This window comes from Gouania willdenowi, chromosome 19 (assembly GCF_900634775.1).
Source record: "Gouania willdenowi chromosome 19, fGouWil2.1, whole genome shotgun sequence".
NCBI lineage: Eukaryota > Metazoa > Chordata > Actinopteri > Blenniiformes > Gobiesocidae > Gouania > Gouania willdenowi.
In genome coordinates, this window is record NC_041062.1 from 10,415,805 (window position 1) to 10,429,822 (window position 14,018).

At 43.1% G+C, this 14,018-nt stretch overlaps 2 protein-coding genes and 1 long non-coding RNA gene across 5 annotated transcripts in view; 1 reads left to right on the forward strand and 2 right to left on the reverse strand.

The window, feature by feature from the left end:
- The window catches only part of LOC114481272 (PH and SEC7 domain-containing protein 2), a 34,600-nt gene extending 30,513 nt beyond the window's left edge, over positions 1 to 4,087 (reverse strand). The window contains exons 1-2 of one of the 3 annotated variants that reach the window (XM_028475956.1): positions 1,709 to 1,805; positions 58 to 1,364 (exon numbers count right to left, since the gene is read on the reverse strand). In XM_028475956.1, the coding sequence (XP_028331757.1) occupies positions 58 to 1,287 (1,230 nt within the window). In that variant the 5' untranslated portion in view covers positions 1,288 to 1,364; positions 1,709 to 1,805. Of the gene's footprint in view, positions 1 to 57; positions 1,365 to 1,708; positions 1,806 to 3,811; positions 3,944 to 4,013 lie in introns of those variants that run through there. The other 2 variants (XM_028475954.1, XM_028475955.1) reach the window with 2 other exon arrangements.
- A 737-nt stretch (positions 4,088 to 4,824) lies between these two features.
- LOC114481199 (uncharacterized) lies at positions 4,825 to 6,683 on the reverse strand. Its single transcript, XR_003676218.1, has 2 exons — positions 5,177 to 6,683; positions 4,825 to 5,076 (listed from the first exon to the last, which is right to left on the reverse strand). It is a non-coding gene; the product is annotated as an uncharacterized LOC114481199 (long non-coding RNA).
- Positions 6,684 to 8,037: 1,354 nt separating this feature from the next.
- On the forward strand, positions 8,038 to 12,028 carry LOC114481198 (elongation of very long chain fatty acids protein 6-like). Its single transcript, XM_028475759.1, has 4 exons — positions 8,038 to 8,274; positions 8,520 to 8,651; positions 11,041 to 11,192; positions 11,451 to 12,028. Exons 1-4 carry the CDS (start codon positions 8,180 to 8,182, stop codon positions 11,876 to 11,878), a joined length of 807 nt encoding a protein of 268 aa, XP_028331560.1. The 5' UTR covers positions 8,038 to 8,179; the 3' UTR covers positions 11,879 to 12,028.
- Positions 12,029 to 14,018: the final 1,990 nt, after the last annotated feature.

Sequence of the window (14,018 nt, forward strand, 5' to 3'; positions counted from 1 at the left end):
CACACACACACACACGGACACACACACGGACACACACACGGACACACACACACACACCTGGATCCCTGAGCTGGGGGCTCTGGTCTCGTTGCTTTGCATTGACTGACTAGACTCTGGTGAGACTCTGCCCTGGTCTCTGAAGCTCTCCTGGTCCTGGACCTGGTCCTGGTCCTGGTTCTGGTTCTGGTTCTGGTCCTGGTCCTGGTCTCTAAAGCTTCCTGTCACTCCACTGGAGCTCCTGGACGAGGAAACTGCTCCCGTGTCTCCATCTGGAGACAACTGGTTCTCTGGGTCGTCCTCGTCTTCTTCTGAGTCCAGAGCCACGGGTCCCAGGAGGAGAATCTCTCTCCTCCTCTGCTCGGCTCGTTTGTGCTGAGTCATAGGACTCAGAGGTCCAGGTTGTGTCCTCTGGTGCTTCCAAGTGTCTTCCCCTTCTGTAGACCCTCCTCCTCCTGGGTCCAGGATGGAGGTCCAGGAGTCTCCCGTGTACTGTGGTAGTTGGTGGCGGTGGAGGGTGGGGGTTTGTGGAGCTCTGAGTCCTGACTGGAGGAGCCGAGGGTCCCTGAGGGGGGAGCTGAGGTCAGTGGGGGGGTAAGTGGGGCGGTGGACTCTAGGCGACTCTGAGGAGCTGAAGACCTGCTGCTTTGGCTCGTTTAGAGGGATGTTCATCTTAAACTGGGTCTGCAGAGAGGAGGGTTTCCATCCCACCCCCCCCTCCTCTGAGCGCCGATGGATCCACGTCACGTTGTGGGCCGGAGACCAGGACCTGCTGCTCAGCTGGTTCCAGCCTTCTACTGAGTCCCTGGACCCCTCCCTAGCTGAGATCTTCTCTGTAGGATCTATGTTCACCTTCTGATGTTGCACGGGGGACCCGGCCCAAGACTGACAGCGTGACCCTGGACCACAGCTTGAAGACGCCACGTGCTGCAGAGCCTGAGCCAGTTTAATCCTTAGTGAAGGAGAACCGAACTCCTCCACCGCCCTCTGGGTGGCCGCCCGGCCCACCGGGTCCCACAGCGTCTGAGGAAGGGGGGGGGACCCCAGGGGGCGGAGTCCTACCTTTGGACTGGAGCTACATGATGGACCAGGACCCCCCGACCACACGGAGTCACTGAAGCGTTTCCTCTTGTCCTCTGTGGTTGTCCTCCAATGTGGACCCTCCACGGTGGACTTTTCCACAAAACTGAAGGAAACCACTGAGCTCCGCCCATCGCTGACCTCAGAGGAGTGGGCAGGGCTTAGGGAACTGGACTCACGCAGACGGAGGACGTCTCCAGGCTGGGACATGGCTCTCTATCTCTGATGGGGTCGTGGCCTCCTGCTCTGCCTCTGTCCGTGTGATGAAGACTCTGTGTTCTTCATCCCTGTGGAAACAAAGGGACACGTCTCTGTATGAGGAAGAGGAACTGACCAATCATCATTATCAGTTTCCATCTTTAAACAGTCGCTGTAAACATCCTGATCAATGATCAATGATGGACTGAAGCTACAGAGAGATCAGTGTAACCTCTGACCATTGACTGTGTGTGTGTGTGTGTGACTCCTCTGACTCTCTGTGACTATGGTCATCATGTGACCATAGTCAGGTGACCAGACGTTAAACACAGACTCTCCTTTGATGATCAAATTAAAAACAAACATGAGCCTCAAATAAAGCAATGGACAGCAGCCAGAAACATTCTTCATCATCATCACCACAGTCTCTGACCTTCAGTGGATCCGTCTCACACAATAAACCTGTTATAGTTAAAGTCCAGAGTGAGCATGAAACAAATCCACAGGAAAATAACATCTGAGCTCAGTCTAAGAAACAAGAGGAGCAACATGTACAGACAGGCACGTGCACACACACACAGCCTGAAGGAGGAGCCAAAGAACCAATGTTAGTATGAGCAGATTTTAAACCTTTGTAAGGTCTGTGAATTTTTCATAGTTTTAATGAACATGTTAATAAAGTAATGTAACCTTTATTAATCCTGTCATCAGCTGAAAGCTCATAGAGGACAAACAGGAACATGAAGTTCACTCATTCATCTGATAACCAGTGTTAGCTCCTCATGCTAATGCTACATGTCACAGACCAACACTGGAGACCTTCTCACACAGAGAGAAATCAAATCTGGAGCTGGACTGTAGATCCACTCTGGACCACATGAAACCAGGTCCAGGTCTGACTCAGATCATTACATTATTATCATTACAGATAAACATTTACATGGAGAGCTTAGAGTTTCCTGTTCTAATTGTTTTGTCTCTTTATGTCATGAGATGTGATCTGATGTAATGTAATGAGATGACGTATGAACTTAGGCTCTGTGCATTGTTTAAACAGAGTGGCGCCCTGTGGACACATTAGGAACTGCAGCTGTCCTTGGGTTAGACTGTGTGTGTGTGTATGAACCAGGTGAAAATGACAGGTAGTATTAGCAGAGGCAGAATTTCTCCTCCTGTAGAGGACAGCAGGTGGAGCAAAGAGTCCCCATTCATCCATCCATCCAGCCAACATCCATCCATCCATCCATCCAGGCCCTGCTGGTGTCTATCTCCATCACTGGGCGTTTAGTGGGGGTATACCCTGGACAGTGCTTTAGTCCATCACACACTCCTGTGGGTAATTTGGAGATGTGTTTAGATTGTGGGAGGAACCTAAGTACCAGGAGGAACCCACACAGCATCGAGAGAACATACAAACTCCATACAGAAAGTACCTAAGTGTCCTCACCAGGGTTTGAACCCAGGACCATCTGCTGTGTGGGGGACGTGCTAACCACAAGCCACCGTTATTATTATTACTGCTGTGTCACCATCCATCCATCTTTGTAAGTCATCAGATAAAACAGGCACCAGCTGAGCCAAGACACCAACACAGGCTTTGAACTCTGACCCCAGGACGTGAAAGTGTGATCTGTCGGTAGATCACAGTATGATTATGGACTTCCTGTTTATTAGTCTGTGACGATGTCATCACTCAGTCAAACAGGAAGTTATTATACACAACAGTGTTCATGTTTCCCTGAAGTCAACATTAATCACAGAATGTAACAGACTGAGAGCAACATGCTAATGTAGATAATGCTCATCACACAGGCTTGCTCACGTGCTAATGTGGATAATGCTCATCACACCGGCTTGCTCACGTGCTAATGTGGAAAATGCTCATCACACAGGCTGGTTCACATGTTAATGTGGCTAATGCTCATCACACAGGCTAGCTCACATGCTAATGAATGTCACGCATGCTAGCTTCTATGCTAATGTGGCTAATGCTAATGACACAGGCTAGTTCCTATGCTAATGCTAAAAGGTGCTCCTCACAGGTGAGGATATCAGAGCAGAGGAAGAACTCCATCAATGTTTATACATTTATATTATATATCATATGTATATATATATATATATAATTTATATAAATAATTTAATGTATATAATTTCTTTTTTTAGTGCAATATTTTTTCTGTAATTAATTAATCACAATTAACGCATTGAAGTTGCAGCACTAAAAAACATATAACTGATCACACAACATGTATGTTGTATGTGTGTGTGTGTGTGTGTGCTCCATCCCAGTGTGTTAAAGGTGCTACTGGTTGTTTTTCTGTAAAGTCTGATTTTCTAAAATAGTTGTTTGTGAGTTTTTTTTTAAAATAATTTTTCTTCTTCCTGTTCATGTGTTTGACGTTGTAGATGTTGACCCCCCCCCCCCCCCCCATGATGCTCATGATGCTTAACTGATAATCAGATGTGAACGCGCAGGATTGTCAGGTGTGCGTCAAACCTGTCCTCCTTCATTCCATCACGCACGCTCACTCACCTCTGTGCACAACTTTTGCTGCCAAGGACAAAACTTGGAGCCGTGCACGTGCACGCCAGAGGATGCGCCAAAGACAGCGGCGCGCACGCGTAGGGAGCTCCGCCGCAGAGGCTTTTCTCAGCGTGCGCGCTCTACGTGCGTGTGACAGTAGCGGCAGCGCAGCCGATGTGCGCAACATGCACGCGCAACAGCGGGAACTCACCACAGAGCGTGCGTGGGATCCGCACACGGAGATGATGTCGGTGCGTGAGCAGCGGGACAGGCGCGAGGAGGTGAAATGAGCAGCTCTGCGCCTGCGCCACCATTCCCCCCCCTTCACACACACACACCGGGCTGGGCATGCCCAGTCTGTGCGTCCGCGTGTGCACGTGTCCGTGCGTGAGATTCTCCACCTGCTTAAAACTGACATAAAAACGATTCAAACATCATCAACAATGAAGGTTGACGTCATAGACATCAGATTAACAAAGTCCTGATTATATATCATTTATAATATACATTATCTCGCTATAATGCAAGCATATATATATATATATATATATATATATAAAATCAGAAATATCTCATATATTATCAAATCATTTTAAACATTAGGACAACAAGTCCACTCTGTAACTAACTCTATAACTAATGAAGTAATTAACTCTAACTAATGAAGTAGTTAACTCTGTAACTATTTCAGTAACTAACTCTGTAACTAATTAAGTAGCTTACTCTGTAACTAACACAGTAACTAACTATATAACTAATTAACTCAGTAACTAACACAGTAACTAATTCAGTAACTAACACAGTAACTAACTCTATAACTAACTAACTCAGTAACTAACACAGTAACTAACTCTATAACTAATTAACACAGTAACTAACTCTGTAACTAACTCAGCTGCATTCATTATTCCAACTGTTTAATAGAATGATGCTGATTGAACAAACAAACAAAAATGTTTCCTTTAGTTTTAGTAACATTTGACATTTATTATCTCACAAACACTGAATGACTCACAATGGGATGTTTTTATGTATTTTTATGACATTTGTATTTGTTTTTGTGTTTAGAGTGTAAAGCAGACTTTATCTGTTTATCAGTGAATCAGTGGGATTGGACCACAAACGCTCAGGAGGCTCAGGTGGAGCCTTGTAGTTCTTCTGTTAGTGACGCTGCTATCAGACATGACCTCCTGCTCTCTGATTGGCTCCTGCAGTGAGGAGCGTGGCGTGTTGGAGGCGTGTAGATCTGGGTCAAACATCCAATGAAATGTTCCCTGGGGTTAGAAGTGAAACAACAAGAATAAACATGTTTGTAATCTATCTATATAACAAGGAATCTCTGTCTGTCTGTCTGTCTGTCTGTTCCTCAAATACCTCTGCGAATCAGGCTCAGATTTTGACTTTCAACATGGCTGCTGCTTGGTTCAAAGATGTGTGATGTTAGATTTGCTTGGACTGCAATGACACCGTTAATAAATTATTTCATAAAATTGCTACCACAGTCACGTGTGTGCCAGTGCCAGTCACTGGTGAGCTGGGACTGCTGACGGCATCACTCAGGATCAATTGAAAGCTGCGTAGAATCTACAGAAGTGACTGCACAAAGGGCTTTTAAAAACGAATAAAGTGGGTCCAATATCCTAAAAAAAAAATACCCCGTAAACATTGACCAGCAGATGTCCTCAGTGAACAACATTGGTAACTAAGGTGAGTAAGTATAAAAATATTAAATAATAAAATAATCAATCAATCAATAATTATTTATATAGTGCAGATTACAACAAAGGTCATCTCATAGCACTATCATAATATAAAATTCACAATAATAAGTAAAAAACCCAACAGAATCCACATGAAAAGCATTTAGCGACAGTGGGAAGAAAAACCTTCATTTTAACTGGCAGAAATGTCCAGCAGAACCAGGCTCAGAGGTGGCAGCCATCTGCTTCCACTGGTTAGGGTTAGTGGACAGGGGGAACAGAACAAGATGGAGAGAGAGACCATCAGAGTGTCCCAGACTAGTTGAGCCATGAACCATTGATCAGGAACTGTCAACTCCAGCTTCAAGACACCTGAAACAGAAAAGAGAGAGAAGGGCGAGGAGAAGGCACTGACTGCAGAAAAACATGATACAGTATTATCAAGTCAGCCTGCCTTGGCCTTGGGCCTCACTCCCAGTGGCCTAGTCAACATTTATTATTAAGGCGACAAATTTCCCGTTTATCGGTAAGCTAACAGCGACTCCAAGGTCTGTAAATGCGACCGTTTACAGACGAGCCCATGTCTGTTCTAGTGGTTAGGTTATGTTATGATTCAGTCCTGTTTATGCAGACTGTAAATCACAATCAACTACATCACAATTTGAACCTGTTCAAGTTTAGTGGTAAGCTAACCACGACTCCAAGGTCTGTAAATGCAACCATTTACAGACAAGCCCATGTATGCTCTCGCGGTTACGTTAATGCTATTATACGGTATACGCTTCAGCAAATAGGTAGGTTTTGAGTGTAGCCTTAAAGGCGTAGAGGGCAGCAGCCTCCTGTACTAAAACCTTACCAATTTCTGTCTTGAAACAAATTATTCAAAACTTAACATGTTTGTTTAAAACATACTAAGCGTTTGTGTCTACCATGTGTTAACAAATTATACTTATTACAATATTCAACCATACATACCCTTTAATTATCCTCAAAAGAGAAAAAAGCAAACGACACGTCCCACCACATTTGGCCTTCCATGAAAAAGCTACTTAACCTCACACTTTTCTATAGCAATACATATTTCCCACAGGCACTGCACTAGTGTAGTTAAACACAAGAAGTATCCCAATAATGGTTAATGTGCAGCAGTAGAATAACAATACTGCTACATGTTTGATCTCCCAAACTTTGAACTTTGATCTGTCAGTGAACTCACACACGCACACACACACACACACACACACGCACACACACACAGTAATCAGTGGTGACCTTTAGCACTGACTGTTACAGTATAGACACACACAGATAAGATAACCATATACATGTACATATAGGAATAGTTTATGCAGATATTCAGATATTATTTATACACCTTTATAGATTACTATTGGTTATTATTTATACACCTTCATATTGATTATTGTCTACACACGTAAAATGTTGCGTACAAAACATAAAAAATGTTAATTCACATCATATGTTATTTATGTAAACTATGATTATAGCTCTTTATATTGTTACACAGTGAGTTAATACCAGTGTAGTAATGCTAATGATACTATATTAGCCAATATTGTGTATGTTTGTGTGTATTAGCTTTCAGCAACTCGGTCTTAAATAGACTTTTATATGAGAAATGATTCAAACTAAAATAGGACAGTCATCCTAAAGGAGCAAATAATTCACAGAGCTGACAACAATTTACATAAAAGTTGATTTCAGTCTAAACTGGTGCTTTAGTTTGATCTGGAAATGTCAGGATTCAGAGGAAGAACTCACACAATAAAAAACTGGTTGATTTTTGGAACAGAGAGCTATAATTTTTAACCACCTGTGTCAAACTCATGGCCTGGGGGCCAAATCCAGCTCTTTAGAGCATCAAATTCGACCCGTTTGAGAAAGTAAAAATGATAGGAAAAATCACAAACCATTTTGCAAATTACAAACTAATTCAGTTGTAGATATCTCAGCCTCCTCCAAATACAAAATAATTATTAAAATCCACAATATTTGCCGAGCTCAGTTTTCCACTTCTTACATCACATGACAGCAGTCATTGTTAATCTCAAATTGTTGCAATAACTGACAATTTTTTTCAAATTATTCCACAAAATGTCCCCAAATTCTCAAAATTAATGAAATTTAAGTGAATATCCTGCAGGGACTGATTTACTCACATACTTTATCGTTTATATATTATTTATGTGTGGAATTGCGAACCAGGGCACATTAACATATTTTCCAACCTATAATCTGTGTATAATGAGTTTGACACCAGTGGTTTACATCAGCTCGTGCTCCCTGAATTGGACGCACTGGCGCACCGGAAGTGTGGCACATTATTTTGAAAGGCGTCCCTAAAGTGAACCTTGTTTGTTCTGAAAAGATAAATAAAAAAAACTAAAGTTACTAAAGTAACTAAAGTTCAGCACTGATAAACCTACAGGTGAATTGACTCTGTGCAGGCACTGCAACAGACCTTTAATCTGAAATCCATAGCGGATATCCGTGATTTCTGAACGTGCTTGACGCAGCGGGGACCGCGGCATCTTCCTCCTTTTCTCCCCACCCCTCATAGAGACAGAGCCATGATCAAACCGCCCAGTGCGGTCGGTGTCTGTGTCGGGGTGTGTGCGCATGTTTACCCGCCTCGCGCGGCTGCACCACAGGAACCATGAACTACACCAGTGAGTCTCTGGGTTTCAACCAGTTCGACTTTGAACGACGTTTTGATGAGAGACGAGCTTTGGAATGGATGAAAGAACACTGGTAGGACACACACACACACACACACACACACACACACACACACACACACACACACACACACACACACACACACACACACACACACACACACACACACACACACACACACACACACACACACACATTGGAACAGTCACCTGGTAACACTGGTAACACCTGTCCACATTTGTACCTCCAATCTCTCTCTGTGTGTGTGTGTGTGTGCGTGTGTGCGTGCGTGCGTGTGTGTGCGTGTGTGTGTGTAGTAATAAGTCCTTCCTGGTATGTGCTCTCTATGCTCTCCTGGTCTTCGCTGGTCAACACTTCATGAGACAGAGACAGAAGCTGGAGCTCCGCCCCTTGCTGGTTCTCTGGTCCCTGAGCCTGGCTCTGTTCAGGTGAACCTCCTCTGATATTAGAACATGGCTCTGGAGCCACATGTGTCTGTGCCGAGTCATCATCAGCATCTATCCAATCACTGAGCTCCTCTGAACATCAGGTTAACGTAACATAAGACACAGGGACAAACATGCCCTGATAGACATAGACTAATAGATACAAGGTTTGTTTGAGATGAGCCAGACGCACGGTGCATGCTGGTTAGATTTCTGTCCGACTTGCTCTGATGTCACGGGCACGGAAAGCTTGTGAAACCCCAACGAGACCAGCCGTCTAGGTCAGCCGCTGCAGTTCCCCAAGAGCAACTACATGGCTCCGTTCATGACGGGAAAACGCCCAACTTTCAGCGGAGAACTGACAGATGATTGGACCAGAGTTCAGTGACTAAAAGTTATGAAACGCCCAGTTTAATTCCGACACATCTCTGTATTACCATCATGAACAGTACACAATATCCTGAGTTTAGAACTGTCGAGTCATCACATTTCATGGTACCCACAACAACAAAAAAGGAAAAATAAACAGAAGTGGACTTGGATAAATAACCCTGCAGCAAGTGAAATACACAAAAACATGTGAAAAATAAATTATTAATCATTATTGCACTGTGTGGCTGGTGAGAAACGTTTGGTTTCAGCTTGTGAATTTGTAAAGGAACCATTCTATCCATCATATACAAATATGATTATTATCATTATTATAGTAATACAAAGTTCCTCAAAGTAGTGCCATGATTTTGTATAATTCCCAAATACCACAACAAACCTTCACCATTCATGCAATAATCCAGTGTTGTTCAACATTTGTTGATCTCCCTGACAAGTTTTCACTTGCATTTCAGGATATGCAAATACTAATCAACTCATTTAGTGCCATTCACGTCTATAGACGTGAATTGTGTTTTTCAGCTGGGGTTGCTAGGAGACAGTGTAACAAAGCTCTCCAGTGAATATCTAACTTGTACAATGATGTAGTGACCAACTGGTGCCATGTAGGTGGCAGCAGGGCACCGTTGGATGAGAGATCACCCGTGATGGGCAGAGCTCAGAGGTAGAGGAAAAGAGTTTATAAGACAGAAGCTATGAGAGTTGATGCTGAAGTTCCCAGCAGCTCACAGCAGCGCACACTCGACCAGAGCATGTGTGGAACTAAGTGGACTATTGAGACTTTCCCAATGGTGAGATAAAACGATAAAAAAAAATGGGGCAAGAGTTGACACTCAGCATTGTCTGGGATGAGGAGGAAGTTGCATGTGTGGAGAATGATGGGGGGAGAGACTTGGAGGACGGCCAAAATACAGTAAGAAATCTAGAAATCTTGGTAGAAAATTAGAAAATGGCTGGCACTGAATGAGTTAATAGCAAGCCCTGTACCATCAAATCAACCCAAATTGAGCTCAGCAATGAAGTCTGTAGCCCATTGCGTAGAGATGGTAGTCTAATATATCTTCCATCTCAATCTCTACCGCAAGGATGTAAGCAAACGCGACTTCAGCCATTGTGTTGTAGACATAGTTGTCCGACTTGGCAGTAGAGTTGTAGCCCTGCCCCCGTTGCCCCCGTCTACTCTCGCCGATCATCCAGGCAAGCCGCAGCCGCATCTCAAACGAGTTTATTGACTCATATAGACTGATAGACGTACCTGTAGACTCATAGATATAGACTCATAGATATAGACTCATAGACGTACCTGTAGACTCATAGATATAGACTCATAGATATAGACTCATAGATATAGACTCATAGACATACCTGTAGACTCATAGATATAGACTCATAGACATACCTGTAGACTCATAGATATAGAGTGATAGACGTACCTGTAGACTCATAGATATAGACTCATAGACATACCTGTAGACTCATAGATATAGAGTGATAGACATACCTGAAGACTCATAGATATAGAGTGATAGACGTACCTGTAGACTCAGAGATATAGACTCATAGATGTAGACTCAGACATACCTGTAGACTCATAGATATAGACTCATAGACATAGACTCTGTCGGTGCCTGATGCTTTAGATCCTTCCAACTCATTGACATAGCGACATCACTTCCTGATATTTGAATAAAAACCAACCATACATTTGTTAAATATTTTAGTAGTTCACATCTGAATGTGGTGTTTTTAATCGTTAATAAAAATTGAAAAAGACAAAAAGGAAAAACCATCGTAAGACGATATATACAAAAACTGATCATAACAATTTACTCAAAAACCATGGAAACGCCCAGAGCCATCCTCCCTCCTTCAGAGGCTGGTTTAGTGTATAGGATGGACCATGTACCAAGTAAGTAAGTAAGTAAGTAAGTGTGTGTGTGCGTGTGCGTGTGCGTGTGCGTGTGCGTGTGCGTGTGCGTGTGTGTGTGTGTGTGTGTCTCAGCATGCTGGGAGCCTACAGGTCAGGTGTGTACCTGTTCTCCGTTCTTTCTACTGAAGGGTTCCAACGGTCAGTGTGTGACCGCAGCTTCTACAGCGCTCCTCTCACTAAGTTCTGGGCCTACGCCTTCGTAGTCAGCAAAGCTCCAGAACTGGGTGAGACACGTTCACACATTCATCGTAGTATAAACTATAGTTATATTAGTATATAGTTCATAGTATAAAGTCTAACAGCAGAGGGCAGTGTTTTCACTACAGATCAGATGAATATGATGTCACATCAGCTCCTCCTCTCATTGGTTGGTTAGCTGTTAGCTTAGAGCATGTCTCATATGATGATGTTTTCTAACATCCTCTGACCTGTTTTATCTGATATAAATGAACCTGTGCACGTGTTGTTGTGCACGTGCTTAGGGGACACAGCGTTCATCGTGCTGAGGAAGCAGCGTCTCATCTTCCTCCACTGGTACCACCACATCACGGTCCTGCTCTACTCCTGGTTCTGCTACAAAGACCAGGTAGCGGGGGGAGGCTGGTTCATGACCATGAACTACCTGGTCCACTCCCTCATGTACTCATACTATGCTGCACGGGCGGCCGGCCTGCGCGTGGCCCGGCCCATCGCAATGGTGATTACTGGGGCTCAGATCGGTCAGATGATGATGGGTTTGGTGGTTCTGTTCTCCGTGGCGTGCTGGATGCATGAGGTCAGATGCCCCTCCCACCTGGACAACGTGCTGTGGGGGTCCCTCATGTACCTTAGCTACCTGCTCCTTTTCCTCTACTTCTTCTACAACAACTACCTCAGAGTGCCACTGGAGTCCAGAAACAAGGCTGAGTAGGAGGAGCAGCACTTCCTGTATGCCACATGAACAGGAAGTGAAGGGGCAGCACTTCCTGTGTGTCCAACAGGAAACACAAACACTTCAGGAAACTCTGCTTATTGTTAACATTGTTAAACTAATGTAAGTTAAATAAAAGCTCAGCTGTGAGTTTTTTTTGTTTGTCTCCCACAGACACATTAAAAACAAACTAAACTAATCACTAACTATAGGTTAATAATCCATAATAAACTACAAATTAAAAGTTTTAGCATGTGTTAGCACATGTTAGAATGTTAGCCTCACAGTAAGAAGGTCCTGGGTTTAATTTGGATCATTTCAGCGTGGAGTTTGCATGTTCTCCCTGTGTTTGTGTGTGTAACCAGACAAACATATAAAAAGTACATTTTAATCCTCCGTGATTATTAAATTAGTTAAATGTTAAAGTGTGGATTTGTCTCGTCTGTTTCCAGTTTTAATGGAACAAACTATGGATGCAAAAATAACCTCGTTTAAAATTTTACAGTCAAATTTTGGTCTGAAGTCGGAAAAAAATGTGGATTTTTTTTCTTTTCTTTTCTGGAGATTGTTTTCTTTTCTTTTGTAATTAACTGGTGTGTTAGCGCCCCCCGGTGTTAAATTCACTGCATGTTCTGAGTTACCTAAACAACAATATTTAAACCCTTTGGGCCTATGCTAAGAAGCTAGATTAGTCAAGCCTGGATTTATCGCCGTTAGCTTCACCTAACCAAACATTCTCAGTCAGAGAGAAGCTGTACTACGAGGCATGATATGAACTCACTAAAGGCGGAGATACACTGTGCAATTTTTTTCCAATCATTGCACTCAGCTCCAGCTCAAACTGCAGCTCACGATTCACGTTCTCACACTATACGGACTGACACGATCTGACTGCTCATACTGTATGTCCATACACAACACTTTAGGGTCTTGTTTCCAGAAATGCAACGTACAAATTAGAAGAACTCTGAGGCGTCACCATTAAAACAGAAGAAGAAGAACACGGAAGTGGAGAGACACTCGCAAATGTCAGCAAAAGGAACTTTAAAAATAAAAGGCGGCGATGCGATGGACCAGGAACTGGCTGGACAGACCGTATGGTCCGTCAATTTTAGAGCGGTACTACGGTGTTCGCACATGCACAGAGATAAACCGATCCGTGGCACTGCTTTAACAGTGCAATACCCTCACGAGGAGCGACCAGGATTTCAAACATGTTTGACTTTCATACGATTGCTGATCGGGAGCTGGTCGTGAGGTGTTAACCGCTTCTCGTGACTCCATGTATACTACACGATGCACAACACACGATTTAGCCGAGAATCGGCTCAAAATGGGCCAAAAATGTTGCAGTTTGTGCCTGCCTTAAGTTAACCAGGTGATTTCAGCCTGGCTATGTGTGTGCTCCTGTGACAGGGAGCGGAGTTATCCATGTCGGACCACTCACGATCACAGAGAAACCGGAGAGAAACTTACGTCACTATTAAGGAATACATTTTTAAAAATATGAAAAATTAAAATCCATTAATTCGGACTGAAAATAAAACTTGCTGCAGAAAAGTCAGGAAGAAAATAATGTAGGAAGTGTTAATGTATAAATTACTGAGATTATAAATGGAGAAAAACTTGTTTTTTTTTTCTTTGGATGTTGTTCTTAAATCCTTTGGAGAACATGCAATAGCCTCATTTTCTCTTTAATCTGAACCGTTAACACATGCTTCAGTTTATATCTGTCATTATCAGTCACAAGATAGCATGAGTACCAGTCGATTTAATGCACCATCTATGATAGATTTAGTATGTTATTGTCCTGCTCAAAAACCAGGACGTGTAGCACCATGTGTGTCCAGTAGAGGGAGTGATTCACTGAGGGACAAACAGGAGGATAGAAGGGTTGATTTAACGCTTTCATTAGAGACAAAAACACACACACACAGATCAGTGTGTGTGTGTGCGTGTTATAGTTGGCAGTAACACAACAGCCCAGTGTTCAGCTCCATCAGGTCATGTGACTGGTATTAGATTGAAAAGGAAGTTAAATACAAATAAAAAAAACCTTTCAGAATTAATTATAAATAATCAAGTTAAATTAAAATACAAATTTTAAAGCTAAACGTGAATAGTTAAGATAAAAACATTA